Source organism: Drepanopeziza brunnea (genome assembly GCF_022702325.1).
Source record: "Drepanopeziza brunnea f. sp. 'multigermtubi' strain 214-2 chromosome Unknown ctg3, whole genome shotgun sequence".
In the NCBI taxonomy this organism is placed as follows: Eukaryota; Fungi; Ascomycota; class Leotiomycetes; order Helotiales; family Drepanopezizaceae; genus Drepanopeziza; species Drepanopeziza brunnea.
Window position 1 is genome coordinate 713,046 of NW_027094066.1, and position 24,600 is coordinate 737,645.

The 24,600-nt window shown below is 38.7% G+C and overlaps 6 protein-coding genes across 8 annotated transcripts; 3 read left to right on the forward strand and 3 right to left on the reverse strand.

The window, feature by feature from the left end:
* Positions 1-15,215: 15,215 nt before the first annotated feature.
* Positions 15,216-16,088, forward strand: L3040_002370 (uncharacterized protein; the record flags this gene model as incomplete). Its single annotated transcript, XM_066155527.1, has 2 exons — positions 15,216-15,353; positions 15,525-16,088. 2 exons carry the CDS (start codon positions 15,216-15,218, stop codon positions 16,086-16,088), a joined length of 702 nt encoding a protein of 233 aa, XP_066012523.1.
* A 624-nt stretch (positions 16,089-16,712) lies between these two features.
* Positions 16,713-17,334, reverse strand: L3040_002371 (uncharacterized protein; the record flags this gene model as incomplete). The annotated part of the gene is made up of 4 exons (XM_066155528.1): positions 16,713-16,880; positions 16,943-17,035; positions 17,155-17,188; positions 17,288-17,334. The coding sequence occupies 4 exons, from the start codon at positions 17,332-17,334 to the stop codon at positions 16,713-16,715; spliced, it is 342 nt and encodes a 113-aa protein (XP_066012524.1).
* A 463-nt stretch (positions 17,335-17,797) lies between these two features.
* L3040_002372 (uncharacterized protein) lies at positions 17,798-18,343 on the reverse strand (the record flags this gene model as incomplete). Of its 2 annotated transcripts, XM_066155530.1 has the most annotated exons (3): positions 17,798-18,045; positions 18,102-18,123; positions 18,179-18,343. In XM_066155530.1, the coding sequence occupies 3 exons, from the start codon at positions 18,341-18,343 to the stop codon at positions 17,798-17,800; spliced, it is 435 nt and encodes a 144-aa protein (XP_066012526.1). The 2 variants fall into 2 exon arrangements, with proteins under 2 accessions (XP_066012526.1, XP_066012525.1); XM_066155529.1 differs by lacking the exon at positions 17,798-18,045 and having other exon boundaries at positions 18,046-18,123.
* A 799-nt stretch (positions 18,344-19,142) lies between these two features.
* On the forward strand, positions 19,143-19,905 carry L3040_002373 (uncharacterized protein; the record flags this gene model as incomplete). The annotated part of the gene is made up of 2 exons (XM_007289727.1): positions 19,143-19,414; positions 19,473-19,905. The coding sequence occupies 2 exons, from the start codon at positions 19,143-19,145 to the stop codon at positions 19,903-19,905; spliced, it is 705 nt and encodes a 234-aa protein (XP_007289789.1).
* A 446-nt stretch (positions 19,906-20,351) lies between these two features.
* On the reverse strand, positions 20,352-21,242 carry L3040_002374 (uncharacterized protein; the record flags this gene model as incomplete). Its single annotated transcript, XM_007289726.1, has 2 exons — positions 20,352-20,696; positions 20,751-21,242. 2 exons carry the CDS (start codon positions 21,240-21,242, stop codon positions 20,352-20,354), a joined length of 837 nt encoding a protein of 278 aa, XP_007289788.1.
* A 643-nt stretch (positions 21,243-21,885) lies between these two features.
* On the forward strand, positions 21,886-22,906 carry L3040_002375 (uncharacterized protein; the record flags this gene model as incomplete). Of its 2 annotated transcripts, XM_066155532.1 has the most annotated exons (7): positions 21,886-22,154; positions 22,201-22,239; positions 22,315-22,325; positions 22,539-22,571; positions 22,622-22,646; positions 22,814-22,848; positions 22,902-22,906. In XM_066155532.1, the coding sequence occupies 7 exons, from the start codon at positions 21,886-21,888 to the stop codon at positions 22,904-22,906; spliced, it is 417 nt and encodes a 138-aa protein (XP_066012528.1). The 2 variants fall into 2 exon arrangements, with proteins under 2 accessions (XP_066012528.1, XP_066012527.1); XM_066155531.1 differs by lacking the exon at positions 22,539-22,571 and adding an exon at positions 22,461-22,537 and having other exon boundaries at positions 21,886-22,239.
* Between the last annotated feature and the right edge of the window lie 1,694 nt (positions 22,907-24,600).

Here is a 24,600-nt window from a genome sequence, read left to right on the forward strand (position 1 = left end):
TATTCGGACTCTTTATAAAGCTTTTCGCTCTCGATGTTATATTATAAAAGTAGATAGCGGCTAATATAATCTTAAGCTAAAGCTTTTTTAAAAGCTTTGCTTTTACTTTCATCTTGATAAACCGTTCTATTACTTTTCTCTTAGCTTTTTCAGCTCTTTTATTAAGTTCGTGATTAAAAGATAATAAAAGCTTTAACTCGATCTCGACCTTTTTCGCTTATCTTTAATATTCGGTAAAGCCGATTACGTTAATTGCGATTATTAAAGAATCGTTATTATAGCGCATAATAGCTATTAAAAGACCGTATTTGCGTTTCGTTTATACTTTAAATTCTTTTAGCACTTTTATAACCGTTAATTATAACTTGTCTTTTAATATAAAGCCGAATAGCTTTTTATTATATTTATCTTTAATTATTAATAACTATTTGCTTTCGTTAAAACTATTAAGAAAGTCGAATAGATCTTAAGCGATTTTATAAAATAGCTTAACTGCTTTGTTATTTAACGTACGGCGAAATATAATTTATTAAGCGTGCGTAATAGCATATACTTTATATTCAACCTTAATAATTCTTTTAAGTCTTATCTTTTTAACGTTATAAGCTAGCGCTTCGAAAGCTTTTTTGCTTAAATGACTTGTCCGTAAATACTAAAGTATCGATAAATCTTTTTTTAAAGCTCGGAAAACATTGCTTTTTTAAAATTTATAGCGTGTTTGCAAGCGCTTTTAAGTTATAAAAAACATTATTAAGCAAAAAAAGCTACGAATCAATTAAAGCAAAGAATAATTAAATAGCTTGTATTTAAAGAACGTAAAGTTAAACTTCTTTTTTAACTTTTTTAATACGACGCTTTTCTTGACTTTTCCGTAGCGGAGAGTTGCGTTATATCTCGAGTACTATACGCTAGCTTTATTTAAAAAAGCTTTCGAGATGATATTAATATTAAACTTTTTAACGATAACGATATTCTTTAATTTTAAATCTTTTATTTTAATTTTATTTAATCCGTTTAAAGCTCTTTTAAAGACTTTAGTCTTTCGCTCGACGACTAAAAGACTACTCGTTTTAGCTTCGATAAAGTCGGTTAAGCGAAAGCGCTAAATTAACTTTAGTATTAAAAGATTCTTATCGTTAATAAAATAAGTAGCGTCGCAATTATCGAAAAGAGTGCTATTAGATAGCTAATGCTTATTATTAGCCGTGCTATAAAGACCGTTAAAGATAAAATTATCGAGCGTGCTAAAAAGCTTAAGATCGATGATAATTATTAATACTTTTTTAAAGTATTTTAATTTATCGCTATCGTTCGATTGCTTTTTTTTGCTTTTTAAAACGATCTTATCGACTTAAATTTATATTTAATTTTCTTTCGTAATCTTTTTTCGAAGCGCTTTAAACTTAAGCTTTTAAAGCCTTTTTTTTATAACGACGATATCATCTCGATTCGGCTTTACGAATCTACTTTCGTTAAGATCGTTAAAGCAATAGCGAAAGATCTTGCATTTAATTACGTTTTATTAATAGTTTTTCTTTTTAAAGCACGAGCACTTAAAACCTTTAGCAAGTCTTTTAAAGCTATCGGAGCGTTTACCGGACTGCTTAAAAACAGTGTCGTTAGCTTTATTATCTTCGAAGGTGCTGCGAGTCGTTTGATCTTCGAAAGTAGCGAATACATTAAAAAAGTTAAAGTTCGGATTGCTCGTCTTCTTTTCGATTTAGCTTTCGTATTAATTAAAGTAGTCGTAAAAAGTGCGCTTTTAAAGCAATGATAGCTCGTCGTTTCGAATGACTTTTGCGAGCTTTAACGACGCTTAAGTTAATAATTATTTTTCGTTAATAGCTTTTAAAAATGCTTTTATCGCGAGTATACTCGTCGTTTCGTAAAGGTTGTTTATTTTCGCTAACTTATAAATAACTCGGTATTTTTTAATCTATACCGCTAAAAAGACGCTCTTTTGCTTAACTGCTTGCAAAGATTTGTTATAGTCTCGTGTTATCGATAGCTTAAAGCTCGAGTCGGATAGACGGCATATTTCTTAAAGCTTTTTTATTAAAAATTAAATAAAAGTATTGTTTTCTTTTAAAGCCGTTAAGATCGCTTCTTTAAAAATAAAGCTTTTAACCGTCTTTTTAATTTAGTTTATAATTTGATTGCTTTTGTTACTTAAAACCTTTTAATTATTTATAGCGAAGTTGTATTTGTTGGATTGCTTCCAAGCGATTGGGAATATATATTCGTAAGGTCGTAACGGTCGTTAAAGTACTTGCAATTGCAAAACACTCGGTTGATAAGGTATTTGAATTCTGTCTGCTCCTTAAGGCTTAAAGGAGCTGATTCCTTTTATACGATTAGAAGGAATCACGTGCATTAGCTAGCTAATAGATTTACTTGTTAAGTTGAAGGTCTTTTGACTGCTGATATGCTAAGCGAGGCATGCTAAGTGGCCCGTAAACCATGGTTTACGGGTGAGCTTCCTTAACTATTACTATTATTACTATTACTAGCTAAGATCGATATGGATATACCGACACCGGCAACTCTTTTTTTAGCAAATAATGCTTTGCTAATTATTATATCGATCGAAAAAGGAAGGAAGGTAATTAAATAAAAGAAAAACAATCTCTTTCTTCTTTTTATAGCGGCTTTTCCATTTATTTATCGACTTGCACTTTTAAAGTATTAGTTAAAACTAGCTTTTGCAAAAAGATATTAGCTTCGATTTTGATTATGGCGTTAGCAAGGTTAGATTTGCTTCCGATCTAGCGTATTTTAAAAAGCTTTCGCTTTTCGTATGACTCTCGAATAGCTATAATATCGATTATTAAACGTTTTTCTTTAATAGTCCTTAATTTTATTATGCATTCGTAAAGCGAATAAGAGTTAGTGCATACGATTACGAAAAAGTTAAAGATTCTTAGCTAAGCCGTGATTTAAATAAAAGTAATCGATATAGCAATAGCTATATCGATACTTAAAAACATCGCGTATAGCTTAAAGGCTAATACTGCTCTTATCACCTTCTTACACTTCTGTAATATTTAATATAAGATGTTACTTATTAAAGTGAACTCGTTTTCATTTACGTAAGCTTTATTATTAAAGATAGTTACGAAACCGATTTAAAAACTAAGGTTAGCGTTATTAGCAAACGCTCCGTCTACGAATATAAAAAGCTTCGCAGTCTTTAAGTTTAAAAGCACGTAATAAATCCTTCGAATTAAATAATCGATTAGCTACTAAATCACTTTATTAAAGGCTTTATAATCTTCGTCCTTCGGTTTTTGGTATTAGGCGGCTATCGATAAAGCGCAAGATGCTTTTAAATAGCAAATAGTAGCTAAATACGCTTTTCGAGCACGTTACTTTAAGTACTCTTTAGCCCGTATAACTAAATTAAGCTTAATTATTGCAAGCTTTTCACTTTGCCTTTTTTGCTTAACTGACAATCCGAACCTTTCTTTATCCAAAGATAACTTATATCTATTGAAAATCATTGGCTCGGCGTATATAAAGGTCTTTATTTCTTTGCTCTTTAACTTGGATTTGACCAGCTCCTTTTCTTTCTTTGCTTTTATAGCTGGATTGATAACTATAAGAACATTATCCGTTTATAAAACAGCTATTTTTAATTGATTTTTATTGATTAATATAAAAAAGCAAGAATTAAAGCTCGATTGCTTTATCTTAAGGTTATCCGTGAAATGCTTTAAAAAACGCTTATACTAATGCGTTTTTGCTTCGAAGATCTTATATAAAAAGCTAGTTATAAAGAATAAAGTGCCGGAGAAGAATCGATAAATGATCTTTTTAAGTAATCGTACGACGATTATTCGGATAAGCTTCGTACTTAATTGAGTATAAGCTTAAATGATATCTTTGCTATAAACTTAATACTCGTAGTCTTTTATTAAAAAAAAAGCTAAAGCATAATAGAGTCTTTAGCTCGCTCGCTGTACCGTAAGTGACTCGATAAGTACTTTCGTTTTGCTTTTGTTTTAAAAAGCTTAAACTATTATACGAAACTTTTCGTATAGCGTAAGTATTCCTTTGCCTTTAATCTTATTAATAAACTTAAATCCGAAGATCTTAGCGCTTTTAACGCGTAAGTCGGTGCTCGAGATCATTTAAAAGATACTTTAAGCTATTAATCCAGTCAATTCCTTTGCTTTAGACTTTTAAAATAATGCTTCGAAGCTTTTAATGATTCCTTTAACTCGTAGTTTAGCTAAGAGCTTATAGTCCCGGCGTTTTTTATCGGTAATTAATACTTCGGAGTCTTTAATAAATAAAACGTAAAAATCGCTTTTCTTTTCGTCGAGCACGGTCGAGATATTAAAATCGTACTTTTAATAAAGTATCTAAACTATTAGTATTATTAACTTTTAAGGATTAGCAAGTTAAAGATTAAGAAGGCTATTTGTTAGTCTTAGCGAGCTTTTTAAATTAAGCGACTTCGGTAGATTAAGCGAATATTAAAGTTTAAGCGAATTTCGTATTTCTAGCTTTTTTTCGCTTTCGCTTTAATCATCTTTTATTTCTTTTTTCACTTTTTCTTTTACCTTTACCTTAAGTACTTGCAACTCCTTTAGCAGCTTTTCAACTTCAAAGTAGTAAGGTTTTATTAAAGTTGACCTGAATTCCGTAGGCCTCGGACAAGCTATTATGCACGTATGCTTTTGCCTGCTAAGCAGCTAAAAAAGGCCTTTCTATCCTTGGTTTTCCCGCTATACCAGCACCCGTAAGCTAATAAAGAAGTCTAAAGTATGCTCCGTAATTAAGCTATTCCTCTTCTTAAGCGCGTTTTTAACCTGCTTCGTAGCGTAGCATTTTCGTACTTCTCTTATAGCTTTATTAATAGCAGCAACACGCTCTTAAGTAAACGCGGCAAATCGATCTTGCTCCGTCAGCCTCGATAAAGTCTTAAAAACGAAAAGTATAAGAACCAAGCTATTAAGTCCAGTTGTATCGTTAATAGCTTTAATAGCTATTTAAAGCCGATCTTCCTTTAAAGCTTTTAGAAGCTCTTTTATAACGATCTCAAAAGCGCGTCGCACAAAGACGTAATAGCGTTCTATTAGCCCGACGCTATAATAAGCTTTTATAAGCATCTGCCTTAAAGTGCTATTAATACTTTTAAAGTAGCTTCGAAACGTTGCCGAATTAAAGTTGGTTTCGAGATCGTGCATTACGTTTATAAAAGGTCCGACGTAAGTATTAATTTAATATCGATTGAATCTTTTAAGTAAATGCTATGCGGATATGCTTTTAAAAAAAGTAGCGGCTTAAAAATTAATAAAATCGTAAACGACGTATAATACGTTCTTGCCGTTAAAGTGCATTACGTTTACGTATACCGTATTATTAAAATTAGTATCGTCTTTAAGTCTAATACTAAATCTTTTTAAAAAGCGTCCGAATACTTAATAATAATAGCAAAACTTTTAGATATTATAAAGCAAATCTCGCTTAAATTCGTGCCCGGCCCTTTTAAGAATAATAGCAAATCGATTTGCTAAAAGGTGGCCAAAACGCTTATAAATAGTCCTTAATTGTTTTTCCGTAAAGTAGCAATAGACGGTCTCGCTCTCGGTATTATAATAAATAGCAGCGTGCTCTTTATTTAATAGCATCTATACGTGCTTAAACATCTTTACTATTAGTATTTCTTTTTTCTTTTAAATTAATACGTTTCGTAAGTTATTTAAGATCACTTTATGCTTGTCTATATCAGCTAATAAAAGTAAAAAAAATACGTCGCTTTCTATAACGTAGAACTCTATTTGACTTAGAAAAGTATTTAAAGTAATTGCTTTAATAAAGGTAGCAGAGCCGATGCCGTATTTAACGGACTTCTCTTTTGCTCGAGATATATTCAATTAGACTTCGAAGTACCTCTTTTAAAGTGCTCGTAGCTAAGGCAAGCTAGCGGTAAAGAAATTGGCTGCTCCGCTGTTAATTATAAGGCTTATAAACACGTTTTCAGAGTACTTAAAGGCTATATAGGTCTCTGCCTTGCCCGTAAGCACGTTTTAAGTCTCGATTTTGCTGGTAAGGGCGTGGAATGCCGTTTGAATTTCCAGCTGTTTATATACTTCGTTAGCGTTAAAGGTGCCGTAAGTAGTTATAAAACCTTTCGATATATTAGCGCGGCTGCTCGATTCGAGCGGCTCGTTTAATAGGCTTGCGATAAACTAATCGAATTTTTTCGTAAATACAAGTGGCAAGCCTTCGATCGACGCTACGTATTAAGAAAATTTGCTTTTCGTCACTTTTTTTGCGTTTTTAAAAGCTTAGAACTTAGCGACGGATGCCTTCTTTTCGTCGGAGGTGTAATTAATGCTTTAGCAACCTGGCTTTTTATAAATAAAACACCTTTTTTTACTTTTAATAGCTTTAGCAGCTTTCTTATTTTCGAAGTATTAATAGTTTTAAATAAAGCATTCGTATTCTTCGTTTAAATCGGAATTAGCTTTTAAAGTGTTATGCTAAAAACAAGTGTAATCGTATAGCTCGTTAAAGCTCGCGTAAGCTTTATTCGCTTTAGCAAAAGGTCGAGAGGTTTTAATTGCAAACGTAATAGCTTTGCGAATATCGGCAATTGCGGCGGTAAAAGTAAAAGCAAGGTTCATTCGTGCAATCGTAGTTTTTAATACGTTTTTATAAGCTAAATATAACTTGTTAATAAGACTTCGATCATCTTTTAAACTTGGTTGTAAAAAGTTTTAAATCCTTTTAAGCTTTTTAGCGAGCTTCTTAAAGCATTCGCTAAGCGAAGTTCTTAAATTCTTTTTCTTAATCAAATCTAGCGAAATTTCTTTTTAGCGATCGTATTTTATTTGCCGCCGATAATCAGTTTCGAAATGGTCTTTTACTGCAATAGCGTTTGCTTTAAAAGTCGGAAGTCTAGCTTTAATAACGTAATTATAATAAAAGGTTATAGCTTCTTTTATAAGCATAATCGAGAACGCCGTTAAGTAGTCTTCGAAGATTAAACCGTATCGACTTGCTTAATTAATAAAAATTTTTAATTAAGTTTTAAAATTATCGTCGGATCTTAAATACTTTAGCTTTTTAAGAAAGCTTCGCGCGAACAAAGCTAATTCCTTCGCTTTTAAATAAAGGTCTGCTGCTTTTAGCTTAAGGAAATCGTTTTTATTATCGTTAAAAGCGCTTAAAGTACCGTACGCAAGCGTGCTTTGCTTAGCTAATAATTTAATCGGTAAAAAGTTACCGATATAATTGCCGGTGATCCGTCTTCTTTTAAAGTCTTTAAAAAGCTTATTTCCGAATCCGAAGTCTTTTAAAGGTCCGTTTCCGAATCCTTTTAATAATTTAAAAGGGCCGTTCTTACTTTTTCTATGCTCGTAGCTTCGATCTTTCTATTAATTTCTTCCGTTTCTTTTTCGTCGGTTATCGTTAAGATCGCTAAAGCTATTCGGATTACCGGCTAAAGCTTTAGCTTAATAATATCCGTACTTTTAAGCGCGCTTTTAGCGATTCTTATACTTTTAATATCTTTCTTATCAATACGTAATTTATTAAAAGATTTAAAAAGCTTATCGGTACGTCCGAAAGTGCTAAATCTTCTCTTCAAGTTATTAAAGTTAAGCACGGAAATCTATACGCTATCTTTAATAAAAGCTGATTTTATTCGGAATGCTTTTAAGTTTTAACGAGTCTTTTTTTAGCGTATAGCTATTATTGCTTTGCGTATTATCAAGCTCGATTATGTTTTCGAAGCCGTTATTATTGCTATTCGGCCTTGGATTTTAAGAAACCCGATTATAGCTTTTAAAAAAAAAGTTTAAAAGCCGTTAAAATGATTTTAGCTCTTGTATGATTAGCGTATTGCGTAGCGGTTATTAAATTAAAAGCGTCGAGTACGCTAAAGTGCTTCGTCGTAGCCTTTCGTTAAATTATATAGCGTAAGTTCGTAACTCCGTTATTTACTTTGCTATCATTTTTATATTTTGCTTTATATTCTTTTTTTCTTTCGCAAATTCTTCGCGTAACTTTCGAATCTTTTTTTTTTTCTTTTTTTAATACTTTCTTTTCTTTCTTTTTTAAACTTCGTAAAAATAATAAAAGTAATTAAAGCGTATTATTTTCGTCGTTCGTAAGGTTTTCGACGGTCTACTTTAAATCGAAGCTTAAAAGTGCTATTTGCTGCTCTTTTATTTCTTAGAAAGTCTATTAGTATTGCTGCTCGTCGTTTAAAAGCTTGACCATCTTATTAGCGTAGCCTTTTTGCTTTAAAGGGCATTATACGCCTTTAGATAGCAAGTGTTTTTTAAAGCTAATAAAAGTAGCAAACTTAAAGCTTCGTCTTGTATTATCTTTCGTCATTATAAAACTAATTTAATCTTAGCGTAAGAAAGCGTGCCGGAATAAGCTTTATAAATTGTAATCCTTTAGCTTTTTATACTTCGCATCTAAAAAGTCGTTTATTATCGCTCGAGCCGTGATCTTATTATTTAGCTTTACGTATAATAGCTCGTTTAAGTCAAATAAGATGCTCGACATCTCGTCGTTTGGTCTTTTCGAAAAGCTTAAGAGTCTTAAGTATAATAGTCCTTTTAGCTGAATAGCTAAAGGTTTCGTAAGTAGTGATAAAACTCGAAGGGTATAATACTTTATTGCTTTTTATCGGTTAAACTTTTTATTTAAAAGTCTAGTTGCTCGATCGGCTATAATTGTTATCTGTTCGTACGTAAATCGATCGTGTTAATTAGGTTTGTTATGTGTAGCAAGCGCGGCTTTATAGCTTTAAAAGTTGTATAAAAGTGATTTAGTTCGGAATTACTTTTCCGTAAGAATAAAAGAAAATCGATAATATAAAAAGCGACTTAATACGAAATCGCTTTTCCGTTATAAAAAAAAAGAAGTATCGTAATAAAAAGTATCTTCGCTATAAAGTATTCTTAGCTTCTTTATAATTGATCACTTAATAGTAAATCAACTATTAATCAATGTTAAATTGCTTTTAAGCGATTAAAAATATATATTCGTAAGGTCGTAACGGTCGTTAAAGTACTTGCAATTGCAAAACACTCGATTGATAAGGTATTTGAATTCTGTCTGCTCCTTAAGGCTTAAAAGAGCTGATTCCTTTTATACGATTAAAAGGAATTACGTGCACTAGCTAGCTAATAGATTTACTTGTCAAGTTGGAAGTCCCTTGACTGCTGATATGTTAAGCGAGGCATGCCAAGTGGCCCGTGAACCATGGTTCACGGGTGAGCTTCCCTAACTACTACTATTACTACTACTATTAGCTAAGGTCGATATAGATATACCGACAGTATTCTTTTATGTTATCGTTATACGCTTTTCGAACGTCTTCGAACTTAGCGTCTTTTAGCTTTAAAAGTTTATTAAGATCGTTTGCAAAAGCTTTTAAGTATAATTTTTCTTAAGCCTTTCGTTAGCGGTCTTACTTTTAAAACTATTCGTTATTAAGCTCCGTTATTATCTTTATAACAGACTTCGTTTTTAGTTTGATCTGCTTAATAAAAAGAGCAAGCTCTTTTACGCTAATACGAAAAGCTGCGTATTATTTTATATTAAGGCGCTTGATAAAGTATTTGTAGTTCGTAATTTATCTTAAGAAGTCGTTACGATTTATAAAGTTCGTTTTGTTAATCAAAAGAACTTCTTTTACTTTGTCGTCTATTATTATAGCAGTTGACTTTATGACTAGAGCTTTTGAAAATTAATTAAAGTTCTTAAAAGTGATAAGTATTAATTATAAAGAATAAATATAATTGAAAAAAGACAGATTGCAAAAATGAAAGTTATAACAAAATAGCGTTAAAGTGATTTACAGAATCCGCTCTTGATTAATTCGAAGGTTGTTAAAGATTAATTGAATAGCTCGTAAATGCGAATGTAGCTTTTAATTATAATGTTTACTAGTATTAAGATCAAAAAGAGATTCTATAGATTAAATAAAGCTTGATCTTTTCTATTTAAGAAGCTCGTCAAGATCTATATACATATACTTGAGAGCTTTAATATGCTAAAGGCGCTACTAAGCGAAGTCACTTGACATGTCACATATAGCTTAGGTGGAACCATGCCTATTCCGCACAACAATTATTAATAATAAAGAAATCGGCGTAATTAATAATTCCGCCGATAATAACTTCGACGTCGTTTATTTACTTATCGAAGTTATAAAGATCTTCGGATACGATAATATAAATTAAAGCTCGATTTATTATAATAAGTAGTTTAGCTATCTTAGCTATCTTTTTATTTATTACGTTGACTTTAGATCCGTTATTAAAAAAGGATCTGCTCTTAATTATACCGTCGATATTAATAAAAACTTTTAAAGTCTTTATCGCTACTTCGAAGCAGTTACAAGCGATAAGTTATTTGCGAATTTGCGTCGTTAAAAGGTTTAGCTTGCTTTCTTCATTCCGACTTAAACGTTTAATAATTAAAGCGTTTATAAGAATAAACTTACTTTAAAAGACTTTTACGTTTTTTTTAATATCGAGAATTATTAAAATGTAATAGCTTAATAGCTTGTCGAAGCGAAAGCTAAGTCCGAATAAGTCTTTAATCTAGACTTCGATTCTTGATTTTATAATCGCCGTTATTGCTTTTTCTTAAGCTTTAATAATAACGTAAAAGTTAATAAACTTTTTTCGTTTATAAGTCTTCTTCTTCTTTTCTTTTAACACTCGCTAAATGATCTTAACTTTTCTTTTTATATCTTTTATAGCTTCGTCGGCTTTAATTAATTTAAAAAGTTTAAAAGACTTTTTTTTAATTATATTATCGAACAACTTATCTTTCAAGTTTATCTTTATAATAGTACTCGATTCTTAAGAAGCACGAGCTTTAAAAGTGCCGTAATTCTTTTCTTTTTATTATCGGACATTCTTTTTAATCTTAATAAGCTTAAATCCTTTCGAAAGTAAAAAAGACTTCTTAGCTTTATCTTTTATAGCAGCGTTGATTTCGACCGAAGCAATCTTTATACTAGATAAATAGTTAAACGTATTAATCCACTTTATAGCATTAATATTCTTAATATCGATTAGTCTTTTAAAAATAATAATAAGCTCTTTTAATTAATTAATTGATTGCTAAGCATTTTAATCGAGCTAATATTAAGCTAGCTATTAAATTAATTATTAATAAAAAAGCAAGTGTTTATAAGTCTTAAGTCCGCTAGTAAATCGATTTTTTAAAATGTTATTGTATTTCGTTTTACGAACGTTTAAAACGATAAATTTAAATTAAATCTTTTTTTGCTTCTTTTAAATAATAAAAGCGCTGATCTTTTTAAGCTTTAAGCAAAAGCGTTCGTAATCATTAATATAAATACATCCTTTATTAATTATGTTTTTAAAAGCTTTATATTTATCTCGGTATTAATAAAAAGCTTAAGTTGTATTTTTAAAGTTCTTGCAAAAGCTATAATCTTATATCTAGTTCTCGTATCTTTTACTTTTTCTTTTTCTTCGTCTTTATAATTCGTAGCCGATAGTAGCAATTTAAACTTTACTTTCGAAGCTGACTTTACTTCGAGCATTTTAAACGGTATACTTAATAAAAGCTTCGTCGCGGTCTTCGAATCGAACTTAAAGTTAAGATTAAACAAAACGTCGAGAAATTAAGTTAACGACTTAATCTTCGAAATAATTAATTCGATTATAAATTGCATTAATTTATAAGTTAAAAAACTTCTTAATTATAAAACTTACTTTATCAATTTCTTTTTTTTTACTCGTAAACCGTAGTTCACGAGTGAACGGCATTATTATTAAAGCTTTTTTAATAGACTTAAGAACACTAACTAGTTCGGTATATTTTTTAATCAAAGTCCGAATATCTTTAATAAAGTTAGCTAAAAAAGACTTTTTTCAATTTATAACTTCGATAGTCTTAATACTTTAATCGGTTTTAAAAGCGAATGCAGCGAAGTCGTCGAAAGCGGCATAAGAGTTTAAGTCGAGTTCGTCGACTTTATAATACTTAATCGTTTTATTTCGGATTCCGACGAGCAATTCGAAAAAGAATAAGCGGCTTTGTTCGATCTTGCTTAAAAAGTGTATTAAAATAAGCTTTTCGAAGACTCGAAAGAAAGTGCGATAATAGTTTTTTAAATTATTAATATTTCGTTTTTATATAGTAAATTCCCGTAAGAAAGCGATTAAGTCTTTAATCTGCTAAGTATCATTTTTACGAAACTCGGCTTTTAAAGCCTTAACGAAAGCAGCTTAATCTTTTTTAACTTTCTATTCGAGCAAGCTTTTAATAACCTTTTTGCGAAAGTTATCGTAATAACGAAAGAGCTTAATAAACCGATCATCTTTAAAAATATTAAAGTCATTATAAGTCTTTTCGTACTTTTCGATAAAGTCGATGATATTAACATTATTAAAGCAAAAAGCTTTTAAAGCACTTAGCAATAGCATGCGAGTAGTTATAAAAGCGTAAAAAATAGCAAGGTCGATTATAATTAGCGCAAAGCTTAATAAAAAGATAAAAAGAATAAAAAGAAAAAAAGTAGTATAAATCTTAAGACCGGTGTTCATTTTAAAAAGCATTTCCGAAGCAAGTGTTTTCGATAGAAGTAGCGGTAAAAGTTTAAATTAAAAATCGAAGTAAGATAAAGATAATCCGAAGCTTATAAAAATACGATTAAAAGATTTAATAAATTTAAAAGATTTTAACGAAAAAAAAAATGACTTTGCGCCGACTTCGATATTAAAAATCTTAAGAAGGTTTTCGGTATTTTAAAAATCAAACATATATATATATTAAAAAAGATCGAGTTAATAAAAGGTTTTTAAATTATTTAATTTTAACTCGTAAATCGAGTTCACGGATAAAATAAGCGATTTTCGCAAAGTATTTTCGATCCGAAATTAAAAAGAGTAAACCTTATGCAAAAGTAAACTAATAATTAAGATTAAAATTATAAAAAACTTAAGAATCAATTGATTAGCTTCGTTAATAACTCCGGACTATATTAATTGCTTTAATTCAAAATAAAAGCTAAAGTATAAAAAAGTATTTTCATTAATAAGTGAAAATTCTTTTTTATTAACAATAAAAGAAAGTTTTTATTAAAGAGCCGAAATATTATACTTCGGCTATTTCGGCGTTTCGATATCCGAACCTATCGAGAATAAAGTTTTAATTATTTTAAAGTTATAATTATAAAATAAAATGCTAAATAAACGAAGATCAACTTGATTGCGAATCAAGCGATTATGATAAGCTGTATAAAAACAAAGACTAAAGGTTTGAATCCTTGCGTAAGTTATTAATATAAAAGCACTTAAAAAGATATGCTATACAAAAGCTTAGCTTTAAAGCTAGACCTTATAATCTTATAAAAGAAGTGTTAAAAAAAGTAAATAAAAAGCTCGTTAATTGTTTTAACTAAAAGATGTATGCCCTCTTATAGAAGATGGGTCCGTCTAGTATAGCCCTAATAGCTATAGCAGGTACCCCATCAGGCAAGGTGTTTATAATACATGACTTGACCAATTTTTAATTTTTAAAATTTAATTTTTTTTTAAAAAAACCCCCTATAAGACCTATCAATAGACCCACCAGCCTCGCTAGAGTCTTCACTGCCTTCTTCTTCTTCTTCTCTGACTCGACTCCTTCGGTCAATAGCTGTCTATTCGGCCTCATGCTTCTCTCATCTCACTCTTCCCCTCTCCTATTCTGCTCCTGCTCTGCCCGCGGCGGTACATGACCTATCGCGAAGAAGGCGGCTAGCGGGTTGGTCATCTGCCCGGCTGCGAAATATATGCCAGCTGTCCGTAGGGTTGTAGAGCCAGCTAGCTACCTCTCTCGCTGTGGGTACATCTACGTCCGGAGCGAGAGGAGCGCGGGTGGGGTAGGATATGGTATGGATGATTGAGGAGCATGGAGGATGGAGGATGTCTTATGGGTTGTTGGCTGGGGAAGGGTGGGGTTGATGCCGAGAGGAGGGGGGGGGGGGGAAGGGGTATGTATCTGGGGAAAAGATGAAGGTTGGGGTAGGGGCTTCGGTTGTGTACGCGCTTTGCACGGATGTTTATTGCGATGAGGATTTCACGGGGAGGATGTGGGAGAACCAGGGCGGGATTTCTGAATGCGTGGGATTCGAGAGGGGGTTTTCGGAGAGGCTGGGGGGCTGCAGAGATCTCTGATGATCAGGTGAATCCCAGCGTGGATCGCCAAACAGTTGGATTTGAAGTGGAGGTGTGCTACGGCTTTGCTGTTTGCTGATGCAGAGGAAATGGATCGAATACTTCAGACGTATAAGTAAGCACTGATTCCAGTATGCCTGCCTCATCTGTCGGAGCTGCTCATGGTATATATATATATATATTTTTGGGAGAAACAGAGGTGATGTGCGACTTCCTTCCTCTTTGGTCATGCAGCTTATTTACTTGCATCCATCCTCGTGGACGTGTCTTTGGACTGAAGCGGCGCAGAAATATGCCTGGATATAACATCCTACTATTCTCTCTAATGTAAAGGAGAATTCCCGGCTCTGAACGTCAAGTATCCGCTCCGATGAAAACCATTAAGTTCAAATACCTGGAAGAGGCACTACAGCGATGCTGCGGCTCGATGATCATCAATGAGACACTCTTCGGAGTATTAGATCCTGCGTGACCAAGAGTATACCTACGGGCAGCTCTGACATTGATTCCATTGCCGGCGAGCTCCCGACGACAAAGCTGCTGTGCTCTAGCGTCCGTTGCCGTCGAGTGACGGCGCTAGTCCAGAGACGAAGCCGCCAGTACCTCCTCCCTCTCCGACACTACTATCACCTTCGAAAAACGACAGCCACCCGTAGAAGAACCCACCACTGCTACATCATCGAGTACAACTCGACTACAACTCCGGTTTCCTGTAGTCTCCAACTCCGGGGAACACACTCGATCTGATAACAAAGCCACAGTAAGAAGCCTCGAGACTGTCCGCGCGAGGTGCCGGTAGAGCTTTGTTGACTTTCCCTCGCAGCACTCCGCGACGCCTTCAAACAACCACGTCCGGCCTGCCCCTTTGAGAGGAGATTGAACCGAAACAGCCATTCACCACCGAAGACACGAGGAAACACTCAAGTAAGTTATCGATGCCGCTCCCCGAGGACGGGGTCTCCGACTGCGGAACCCCCCCCCCCACCCCAACAGCCTCACTAAGCTTGGATATTGTGTTGACTTCTCGCCACTCCAGGATTGATGGCGCCGAACGCTGAGGAGTTCGTGCATGAACCCGGCTTCTCCTTTCTTCCCGACCACGTCTTCGCAGCTCTGACGTTCAACTTCCGTGCCATTAAAGATATGCTCTTTGATCCCGCTTACTTTCCGGAGCTCGAGGTGAGCTTGCAGAGGGCCAGGAAGCGCGGCTCGGGCGGTATCTCTGGTGACCATGGGCGGGCCCTACTCCCGTCCAGAGTAGCCCTGTGGCCACTTGTCGAGAGAGACTCCTCCTGCGATCGAGGGCTTGAGCCTTGAGTTTGACTAGAAGCTAACTGTTCTGTGTCTTAGAATCAGGGTCAAGATAAGAACATGGACAAGCCTGAGATGGACAAAGCCGATGATGTTATGGGCGATACATATGAAGTTAGGAAGGAGAGCATCGATGAGGAGCACGAGGTCATGGCCGTCGACGAACAACCCGAGGTCATAGTCATAGACGATGACAGCCAACACGAGGGCTCCGACCACGACGGCGAGGAGGACGAGAGCGAAGAAGACGAGCTCATGGAGGATGACGAGGGCGAGCAGATGGAGATGTGCATCTCGGATGATGACGAGGACGCCGCCGTCAGAGTCCCCGACCCCAACGTCTTGGCCTTCGCCTCCGCCCTCACCCGCGTGGTCAACAGCCAGATGGAGACCTTGCGCTGCAGCCTGGATGGCCTGCTCTCCGTCTCGCAGGAGCAGAACATGAAACACCTCAAGACGGATGTCCGCGCCAACCGCGTCAAGAAAATCACCCGCGTCAACAATGCGGTTCGCGAGCAGATGGAGGTCGACTTTCGCAATACGGCGAAGCGGATCAAGGTGGCTATCTTGAAGAAGGCGATGGAGGAGCTCAACGACGCGTAGGCACTGCTGGGCTCTCCTCGTACATGAAAGCTCTTTGATGTGAAGACCCTGTGGCGAGTTTATTAGGTGTTTAAGGGGGCGTTGGGGGGGGGGGATTATTCTGTTCCGGTCTTTTGCCTTTGTGCTTCAATTGTTTACGTCGCGCATCAGATCGATAGGGGGGACTTGCCTACTGGATGTCTCACAAGAATACCTTATCGAACATCCTGTCAAGAAATACAGGATAACACCCTTGAAATGAGTTTCCATCCCGTCTGATTTCAGAAGCCTCATCTCATCGACGCGAATATTATCCGTAAGTGGATATGGATAGAAGTATTATGGAGGTCATTTCTTTCAAGGCCTTTGTATTTCCCGGCGATGCAGAAGAGATTCTTTTGATTTGACGAGTACATTGACGCCGAACGCCTCCCTCCCAGGCCACGTAGCGCGCAGCGCCGGAAAATATATAATAGGAGGTACATACACGCAACCTCCGCAGAGGTGTAAAAAAAGGAGAAGAGGAAGAGGTAGCAGTAGAAGCAGAAAGCAAAAAGTAGAAAGTAGAACCCTCCCTGGGCAGGCACGCAGCAGAAGCCTTGATGGCGCTGGCAACCTCCGAAGAGGTGTAAAATGAGAGAGAGCCTAGCGCATGCGAGGATGGCGAGGCGGAACGAAGAGGTAATAGTTCTCCTCGTCCTCGTCCTCCTCCTCAACCTCTTCGCCGGTTCCAGCCATCTGGGTGTCCTCGGTATCTTCCGCAGTAGCTAAGGAATTGACCTTGTTGATGACACACTCTGTGGCCGCAACGTCCTGGAGATAGGTCAGAACTGTACTGTGAACCATGTAGGTCTAGGAAGGGGGAGGGAACTTACCGGAAGGGACTGGAATTGCTGGTCGGCCAGCGGAAGGGACAGTGCTTGAAGCACTGGATCGATCATCATATCCCTATGGGATACTGGGCGCTGCTGGCAATCTGAAAAATCTCTTCCAGATCTCTTCTTGTATTTAGATTGAAAACCCATCCAATTCGTCGTCTCCCCTCCGCAGGGATTCCAGGAGGGGCATAGAGTTAATGACTGTATACCCCCCCTGTCCCTGATGGACCACCGTCCAATCCACTAGACACCAAAGAGATCAGTTGGTGGAATGCAAAGTCTTTGAAAGGTCTTGTGGAAGCTAATATAGCAGCAAGCTGTCGGCAAAGCATTCATACTCACATGTGCTCCGTTATGGTTCCAGAAGAAGGAACTTCCAAGAAGTGCATATTCTTGTATTTGGATTGAAAGCCCACTGGCTAGTCGGAACTGAGTTGAGGATTGTATACCCCCACTGTCCTTTGTGGACCACCGCACTGATTTGTATCACAAACCACTAGACACCGAAGAGATCAGTTAGTAGAATGCAAAGTCTTTGAAAGGTCTTGTAGAAGCTGATGTAGCAATAAGCTGTCGGGAAACTCATACTCACATGCGCTTCGTTATGGTTCCAGAAGAAGGAACTTCCAAGAAGTGCATATTCTTGTATTTGGATTGAAAGCCCACTGACCAGTCGGAGCTGAGTTAAGGACTGTATACCCCCACTGTCCTTTGTGGACCACCGCACTGATTTTTATCACAAACCACTAGACAACAAAGAGATCAGTTAGTAAAATGCAAAGTCCTTGAAAGGTCTTGTAGAAGCTGATGTGGCAATAAGCTGTCGGGAAACTCATACTCACATGCGCTTCGTTATGGTTCCAGAAGAAGGAACTTCCAAGAAGTGCATATTCTTGTATTTGGATTGAAAATCCAACGATCCGTCTCAAGATCCTCTTCCGCGTCGCGCAGCCGAGCCCGTACGAGGGCGATCTCGATGTATCGATAGCTGGCGAGCTGGCCGGCGAGGCTCAGCTCGGAGCTTTTTGTATTGTAGGCGCGGAGATCGGTGAGCTCGGCCGCGCGACGGGTGATCTTGTTATTTGCTGAAAGGGGCAATGCTAAAAGATCGGGAAATCAGCAGACTTCTCGGGGCGCGACGCGTCTCGGGAGTAACCTTTCAGGAGAAGAATACCACTCTAGAGACGCGGGAAGGGAATGTTGTGAAATGGAGAGGGTGTCGATTGCACTTACGTATTTGTGATCGCCATCAAGGCCTGCGAGCGCGCAGATTACTGACTTTTCGGTCTCGATCTGGTAGCAGATACTGTGATAGACGCCGTTTCCAGGACATCTGTTGCCCATCGGAAAGGTATCTGCGTCGCTCAGTTGATTCTGAAGAACGCTGGTGTTTGCCATCTTGAATGGTTGTTGCGAGGTTCGTTGTTGCTGCAAGTCGAAAAGTGGAAGTCGACAGGTGGAAGTCGAAAAGTGAAGGCCTAAAGAGCAGGAAATATTTGTGGGCCTGTTTTCTCGCTTAAGGATTCGGCGCTAAAAATCAACAAAGAAACCAGGTCCTCAAAGCTTCGGTCTTTAGCGTAGCTAACGGACTACAGCGAGCTAGAAAAGGATGATGAGTATAATAGTGAATAGCAAAATTCAAGACTTTAAAGTGATAAAGGGATCCAGAAAGCCGGTCCAACTGTACGCACTGTAACCTAGGATTCTTGGAAACAATTGAGTTTTCTTTACTTGTTTATCAATCTCAATGAGCGCCTGAGGTCCACACCCCACTCATAATCCTGGAGCGGGAATATATCGGATGGAGTACTAAGGAGGAGGGAATTGTCCTTTCTAACAGTACCAGTTCCATACCTTATAAAAGGTTCTAGGGCGGTACGCGCTTGCTACGAGTCTACGACATACAACCGGGAGACGCAAATCAATCATCAAACAATTATATAGCAGCAAAGGCTTTTGTAGTATTCACTGCCTGAACTAGAGTAGTACATATTTGCTATCTTGTTTCAATTAGGAAATCGTAGGCTCTCCAAATGACGGCATGTAATCCTTCCTAATTGGTGAGCAGCGATCTCCGAGATTCAACCGAAAACTTTCACGCGCTAACGATCAAGAGCCTTATTCGATTATTCCACTATCTCGAAACCAATCTCCATCACAACCACCGACAACCTTTACGATATTGAGCAGGTCAAAGATGGCTACGAAACTCTGCTGGGACTTCAGCTGTGGTCACCAAGCATACCAGATAAAAGACCGAGAAGGGAATTTTACCCTTGTGCTTCCAAAATTGGCAGCTCGCATTACAACACAAGTTCCCGAAGGGTGTCCGGAGTGTCGGGAAGCTCAGCGTGTTACAGAAGCTGCTAAAGATGCTACGGAGCAGAAGGACCAGCAAGCTCTTGCCGTATACAAAGCCCAATCAGCATTATTTGAGCAACAAATCGTTGACGCCAAAGATAACCCAGAGTAAGTAGACCCATTTGAATTCCACATACGCGCATCCGCGAGGCTGACATTGAACAAGCCTGCGAGCTGACATCGAGAAACTACTCGTAAACTGCGAAGTCATGCGGTGCAAGAAAATAATGCAGATCGAGATCAAAGCTGCCATAGGTGCTATTGCCACTGGGCCTTCTCTCAACACTACCTTAGCCTTCAAGATCGACACGGCGCTCGAGAAGCTGAATTGCCTCAAAAAAGCAGAGGGCATCACCAATGAGCGGCTGCAAAAGCTAGCTGCTCATGAGAAGGGACATGTTAATGGTCTGCTCATCTCATCTCTGCTACAATCAAACACCCGCGACACGAGTTGGAGCGCGATACTTCAGGAGATGGAGCAGGTCAAGAAAAATTATGAGGAGCGGGTGAAGGGCGAGTTTTGGGACTTGAAGGAGGTGTTCGAGGAGACTTGGGCGAGAGCTGTTAATCTGATGGGCGGCGAAGAGGCGAGCGGGTAATAAGGCTCTCTATCTCGAAATGTAAACCCAGGCCTACAAAAATGGGCCCCGACGAAAGACTCACTGACAAGAAACTATACCTGATGCAGACCAGTGTTCGATCCCAGTAGTCCCGACAGGACCATTATCCAAGTCACTATTGGGTACAGTTATGAAGCCCGTAAAGGCCATGACCTATTGAAAGAACGAAAGTTCAGAAACACGCGTTTCAAATCACAGAAAACTTTTGCAGTGATGATTTGGGCTCGGAGAAAGGGCAGACAAAAAATAATACATTGTTGAAAACTTGCACGCGAATTGGGTATCTAAAAGATCGTAGCATACGCCAGCGATGCGAGACCGGGATGAGTAACGTAGAAAATACCTCCACTAGGCAACTGTCCGATTGTAAAGACCCACCGTGGTGTTATCGATCGCTAAGTACCGTAAGCATCCATCTACTTGATTCAGTCCTCGCTTCGACCATCCAATAAAGGGTCGGCCTCTCCATCTTCCAAGCTCTTTCCCGGCTTTCGGTACAGAAAATAATGCTGTATGATGAATATGATATCGAAGAACACACTGATGTTTCCGAGTGCCAGCTTTACTGGATTACCCGTTATTCCAGACCAGTCGCCCTGTAGGTAGCTGTCGATGCCTAGTTGCAGAATCGATAGAATGCCTCCAGCAAAATCGAGTAGGATTTGTGCAATGGACCAGCCCTTTGTGCTCTTGTTATTCCTATTCGTGAGGACCTGGGGCATGTATTTGACGAGGGTGATGACGAGTTTGACGTAGGAGACGGCATAGATCTGTATCGGAGCGCGTTAGATGGATTCCGGATAGCAGAAGGGAGGCAAACTGACCACATCAATCCACGCCCATCCCTTAATCACATCCTCTTCATGTCTTGAGCCAACGAGACATGCCACTATTGCAACGCCGGTCAAGCTCCCAAAGCATATGCCCAGAATCGGCTTACTCGGTCTCGAGCCCGGTCGTCTCTTTGCCCGCTTGTCAAATCCCCAAAGTCCGGGAACGAATTGTGATAGTGTAATGGTGCTCAAGACTACGGCATGCGCTGCGAACGTCAAATCATTGAACTGAACCGTCGGTGTCAGCCCGTGATTTCGCAGAGCATATTCTTGCCGAATCCTCGGCGAATACAGGAATGCGGCGTTGGATACGAGGTAGGCAATGAAGCCCAGCACGTTGATGGTGGGAAAGTCGACCGTTGTGCCTGTCGTGGAACGTCGGCGGAAGTTGAGGATAGGCTGAGGGTAGAAGGAGAGCGACCAGCAGAGCGTATAAATCCAGCCAAATAGGTAGGAGACGATGGAAAGGAATGAGGCTGCCATTTTTTTTCTTCTTTTTTTTCGCAGCGTGGGTGCTACTGATTCATGGAGATTTGGGGTTGAATCTCGACGGTCAACGGCGAGACGTTGTAAATAGCTAACACGAACGGCATCTGGCATCTGTTACCTACCTATCTGGCATCTGGTACCGGTATCTGGACGAGGTACGTGCGAGCGTGGGGGTGGGGGTGTTGTCTCAGTCTGAACTCTGGTGCGAACGGAGTTCACGTGGCCAGAGCTGGCAAATGACGCAATATAGGATGGTTTATCGAGATCCCCGCAGTCCTTATCGCTAATCTTGGCATAGAAGACAACGACCTACCTACCAGTCTGTGTCCATCAGTCCGAGTTTCTACAACGCCATCCATCCATACATTCAATTTACTATATCAGATATACCGAACTACATTGTCTTTTGTTAGCATATAATATGTCTCTCATCTCCTTCACAGGTCTCCCAGGAGAAATTCGCAATCAAATATACCAGCTTCTACTCCTGGTCCCTTCTCCGTCCACCCCTCGTCTCCTTGGTGATCCACCGATATATCCTCAAATCCTGGCTGTTTGCCGTCAAGTCCATGATGAAGCCAGGCCGATTCTGTACGGGTGCAACACCTTTCTTGCCCACCCAAATCTCCTCGCTAGTATGCCCCGACTTCGACTCTACTACGACACCATCTCAAAAGCTAGTCTGATATCCTTGATACGACGATTCCACATCCGCGTGCGCCTCGATTGCGATCCCAACTTCTCAGCCAAGAAGGCGACCGAATCTTTTACTGGCATGGAAGAGTTGACCATCGAAGTCTTCCAGGCGCAGTTTGGGGGTTCAGATTACGAAGTGCTGACGCTGTTCGAGGATATAAGAGGCGTTAAGCGGGCGAGGGTATATGGGAGTGTAAGAGCATTTCCAGAGTATGTGGGATGGCTTCAAAATTCGATGATGACCCCGCAGTGGCAGCCCGTTGAAAGATTCGTCAGCGAGAGAGTTGATCTTCCGGTGAGACCTTCTGATGTGTGGATTGTCAGGGAGAACGAGATCTGATCTACATATGTGGCCTACTATGGGACGCAGCATAGTGGCAGGTAAATTCAAAACAGATGCGTCGCAGCAACTGCTTGGCAAATTCAGTCCCATCAAACACCTTGCCCTCAATCATCTGCTAGAGCTCAGATGACCGAGGTGGCTTGACCATTGATCAGTCCTTAGACTCCCACAAGTCTTTGGCCCAACAAGGCGAGGAGATCGATTCATCGCTGCCTGGGCGATAGAATAGTTGTTATATGCGACAACGGCAGTGAGTTGTTATTTGTTTTCAATTTCTTTCAAAGGTATATCCAAAATTCATATACTTGTGAATATACGCTGAGCAAAATCAAAGTCCTGGTGAAGTCGATCAATAACTAGTAGGTATATAATGAGAGCCCCTCAAACTCTCTCCAGAAACTTCATCTCTCGACGACACCACAAAGTAACAAGTGGTCGCAACTCCAACGACTTTTGGTGAACGTCATTACTCCGTCCTTCAGCCAGCGAGATATTTCTGATATAACCTTGATCACTTTTTCAACAGCATTAAAATTTTCATTAAGCTGTACATGTTTCGAGGTATATATAACCTTCCACATCCTTGTTTCCGTTCCCAATGCTGAGTCTCTCAGTCTGAATCATGAATTCACAAGATCAGACCTCAGCAGACCTCCTTGGCGGTCTTTCAGTAACACCACTATCTTCCAACGGCGTATCTGCACAGCCAGAAACGTTTTCAGCATCTCATATCGAGTCTGCGATTCAGTTTCTTCCAGTGTTGGCACAGACATCACAGTCGACGCCAGTCTTCCCTCGGGTGATAGCTAGACATTCTCAGCAACACCCCTTGTAAATGCGTCAAATAATAATGAGTCAAACGATGTATCTCTCATCTCTGACACACACCCGGCGAATACTTTGATAGTCTCTGATGAAACTAACGGCGAATCCATCGTCGGTGATTTTGACTTGGCTATATTGATCCGCGAGATTCAGAATAACGTGCGATACAGCCAATGCCACAGCCAAAATCCTATCAACGTGAAGATTATTCCCATTCAACCGAAGCATAATAAGGCTTGCTTCACTGGGATTTCTCTTAAGCTACGCCACATGATATATGAACTCTTGTCAATCCTCTGCTCGGTCGAAGTGCATCACTGTGGAGAATATAGACGGGGCAAGGGCCCTGTACGGACTCTCACCTGCTCTACTCAAGAGTCAATAAGCAAATCAACAAGTAAGGCTCTGTATGCCTGTACGAAATGAACACGTTCTATATGACTTGCCTCTCAAGCCTAGAGAGAAACCCGTGGAAGTTCGATAAGTTCCTCGCCCAATAACTAGACACCAAGCTTTTTGTAAGAAGGGTTTTCCGTCCATATGCGGCAATCCAGGGCTCGCCAAGGTTCGCCGATGGACTGTGGTATTGATTCTGAGAGGCACAGAAGCAAGAAAGTCAAGAGATAAGATCAGGACACCGAGGGCACGATTAATGGGGACGACGAAGCCTCCGACGAAGAAGGTAGAGATGATACAGTAGACGGGGACCAAAGTACTCCGCACTATGTGCTAGATGTGTCCGGTCGTGGGCACCGACGCAGCATCTAACGTTCATGGCACTCTTCAAGCATGTCTTCGTCAATGAGCTCCTTGCACCAGCTTCAGGGTCTTTTATTACGTATTGCAATTCGTTGTTCCGCTCCATTTTCATCCGTTCAGATTCCGAGTATCCGCCAGGATAAATTTTGGACAGATAGATACGTCGTTCCTTTTTCTTCTGGGATGTGCGTCACTCTGCTCTACTCATCTTGCAAATACGTCTGCCTCATGGGCACGAGCTACTGACATAACGTTATTTTCTCCTCACAGCACACTTTTCGATGCGGTTCATATATCCTAGACCAGAATTCTATCAAACTAAAATTCTATGGGCCGGGGCCACTTGGATGATGGATAGAATCTGAATTCATATCCTTAGAGACCTCGGGGGCCTTATGGTCAGTGGCCACGGTTTTTTTTTTTTTTTTTTTTTTTTTTTTGGAACACGAAAATTGATTTTATTTTTTCACAATTTCTTTACTAAGAAAGAAGACGAAGAAGAGAAATAGAAACTACCGTAACTATAGGAAATGTCTTAAAAGAAGGCGTGCCAAGACGGGAACTAGTGATCACGAGGTGCACATGTAACCTACTACACGTGTCTAAGGCCTCGCGAGGTCCCGTTACCGAGTAGTGGTCCCTGCTGCCGTAGCAATTAGAAGCCCTTGAGCCATATAGCGGCCCTTATTGTTGAGCCCTATGTACGACTTTGAGCAACTAGCGCCCTCG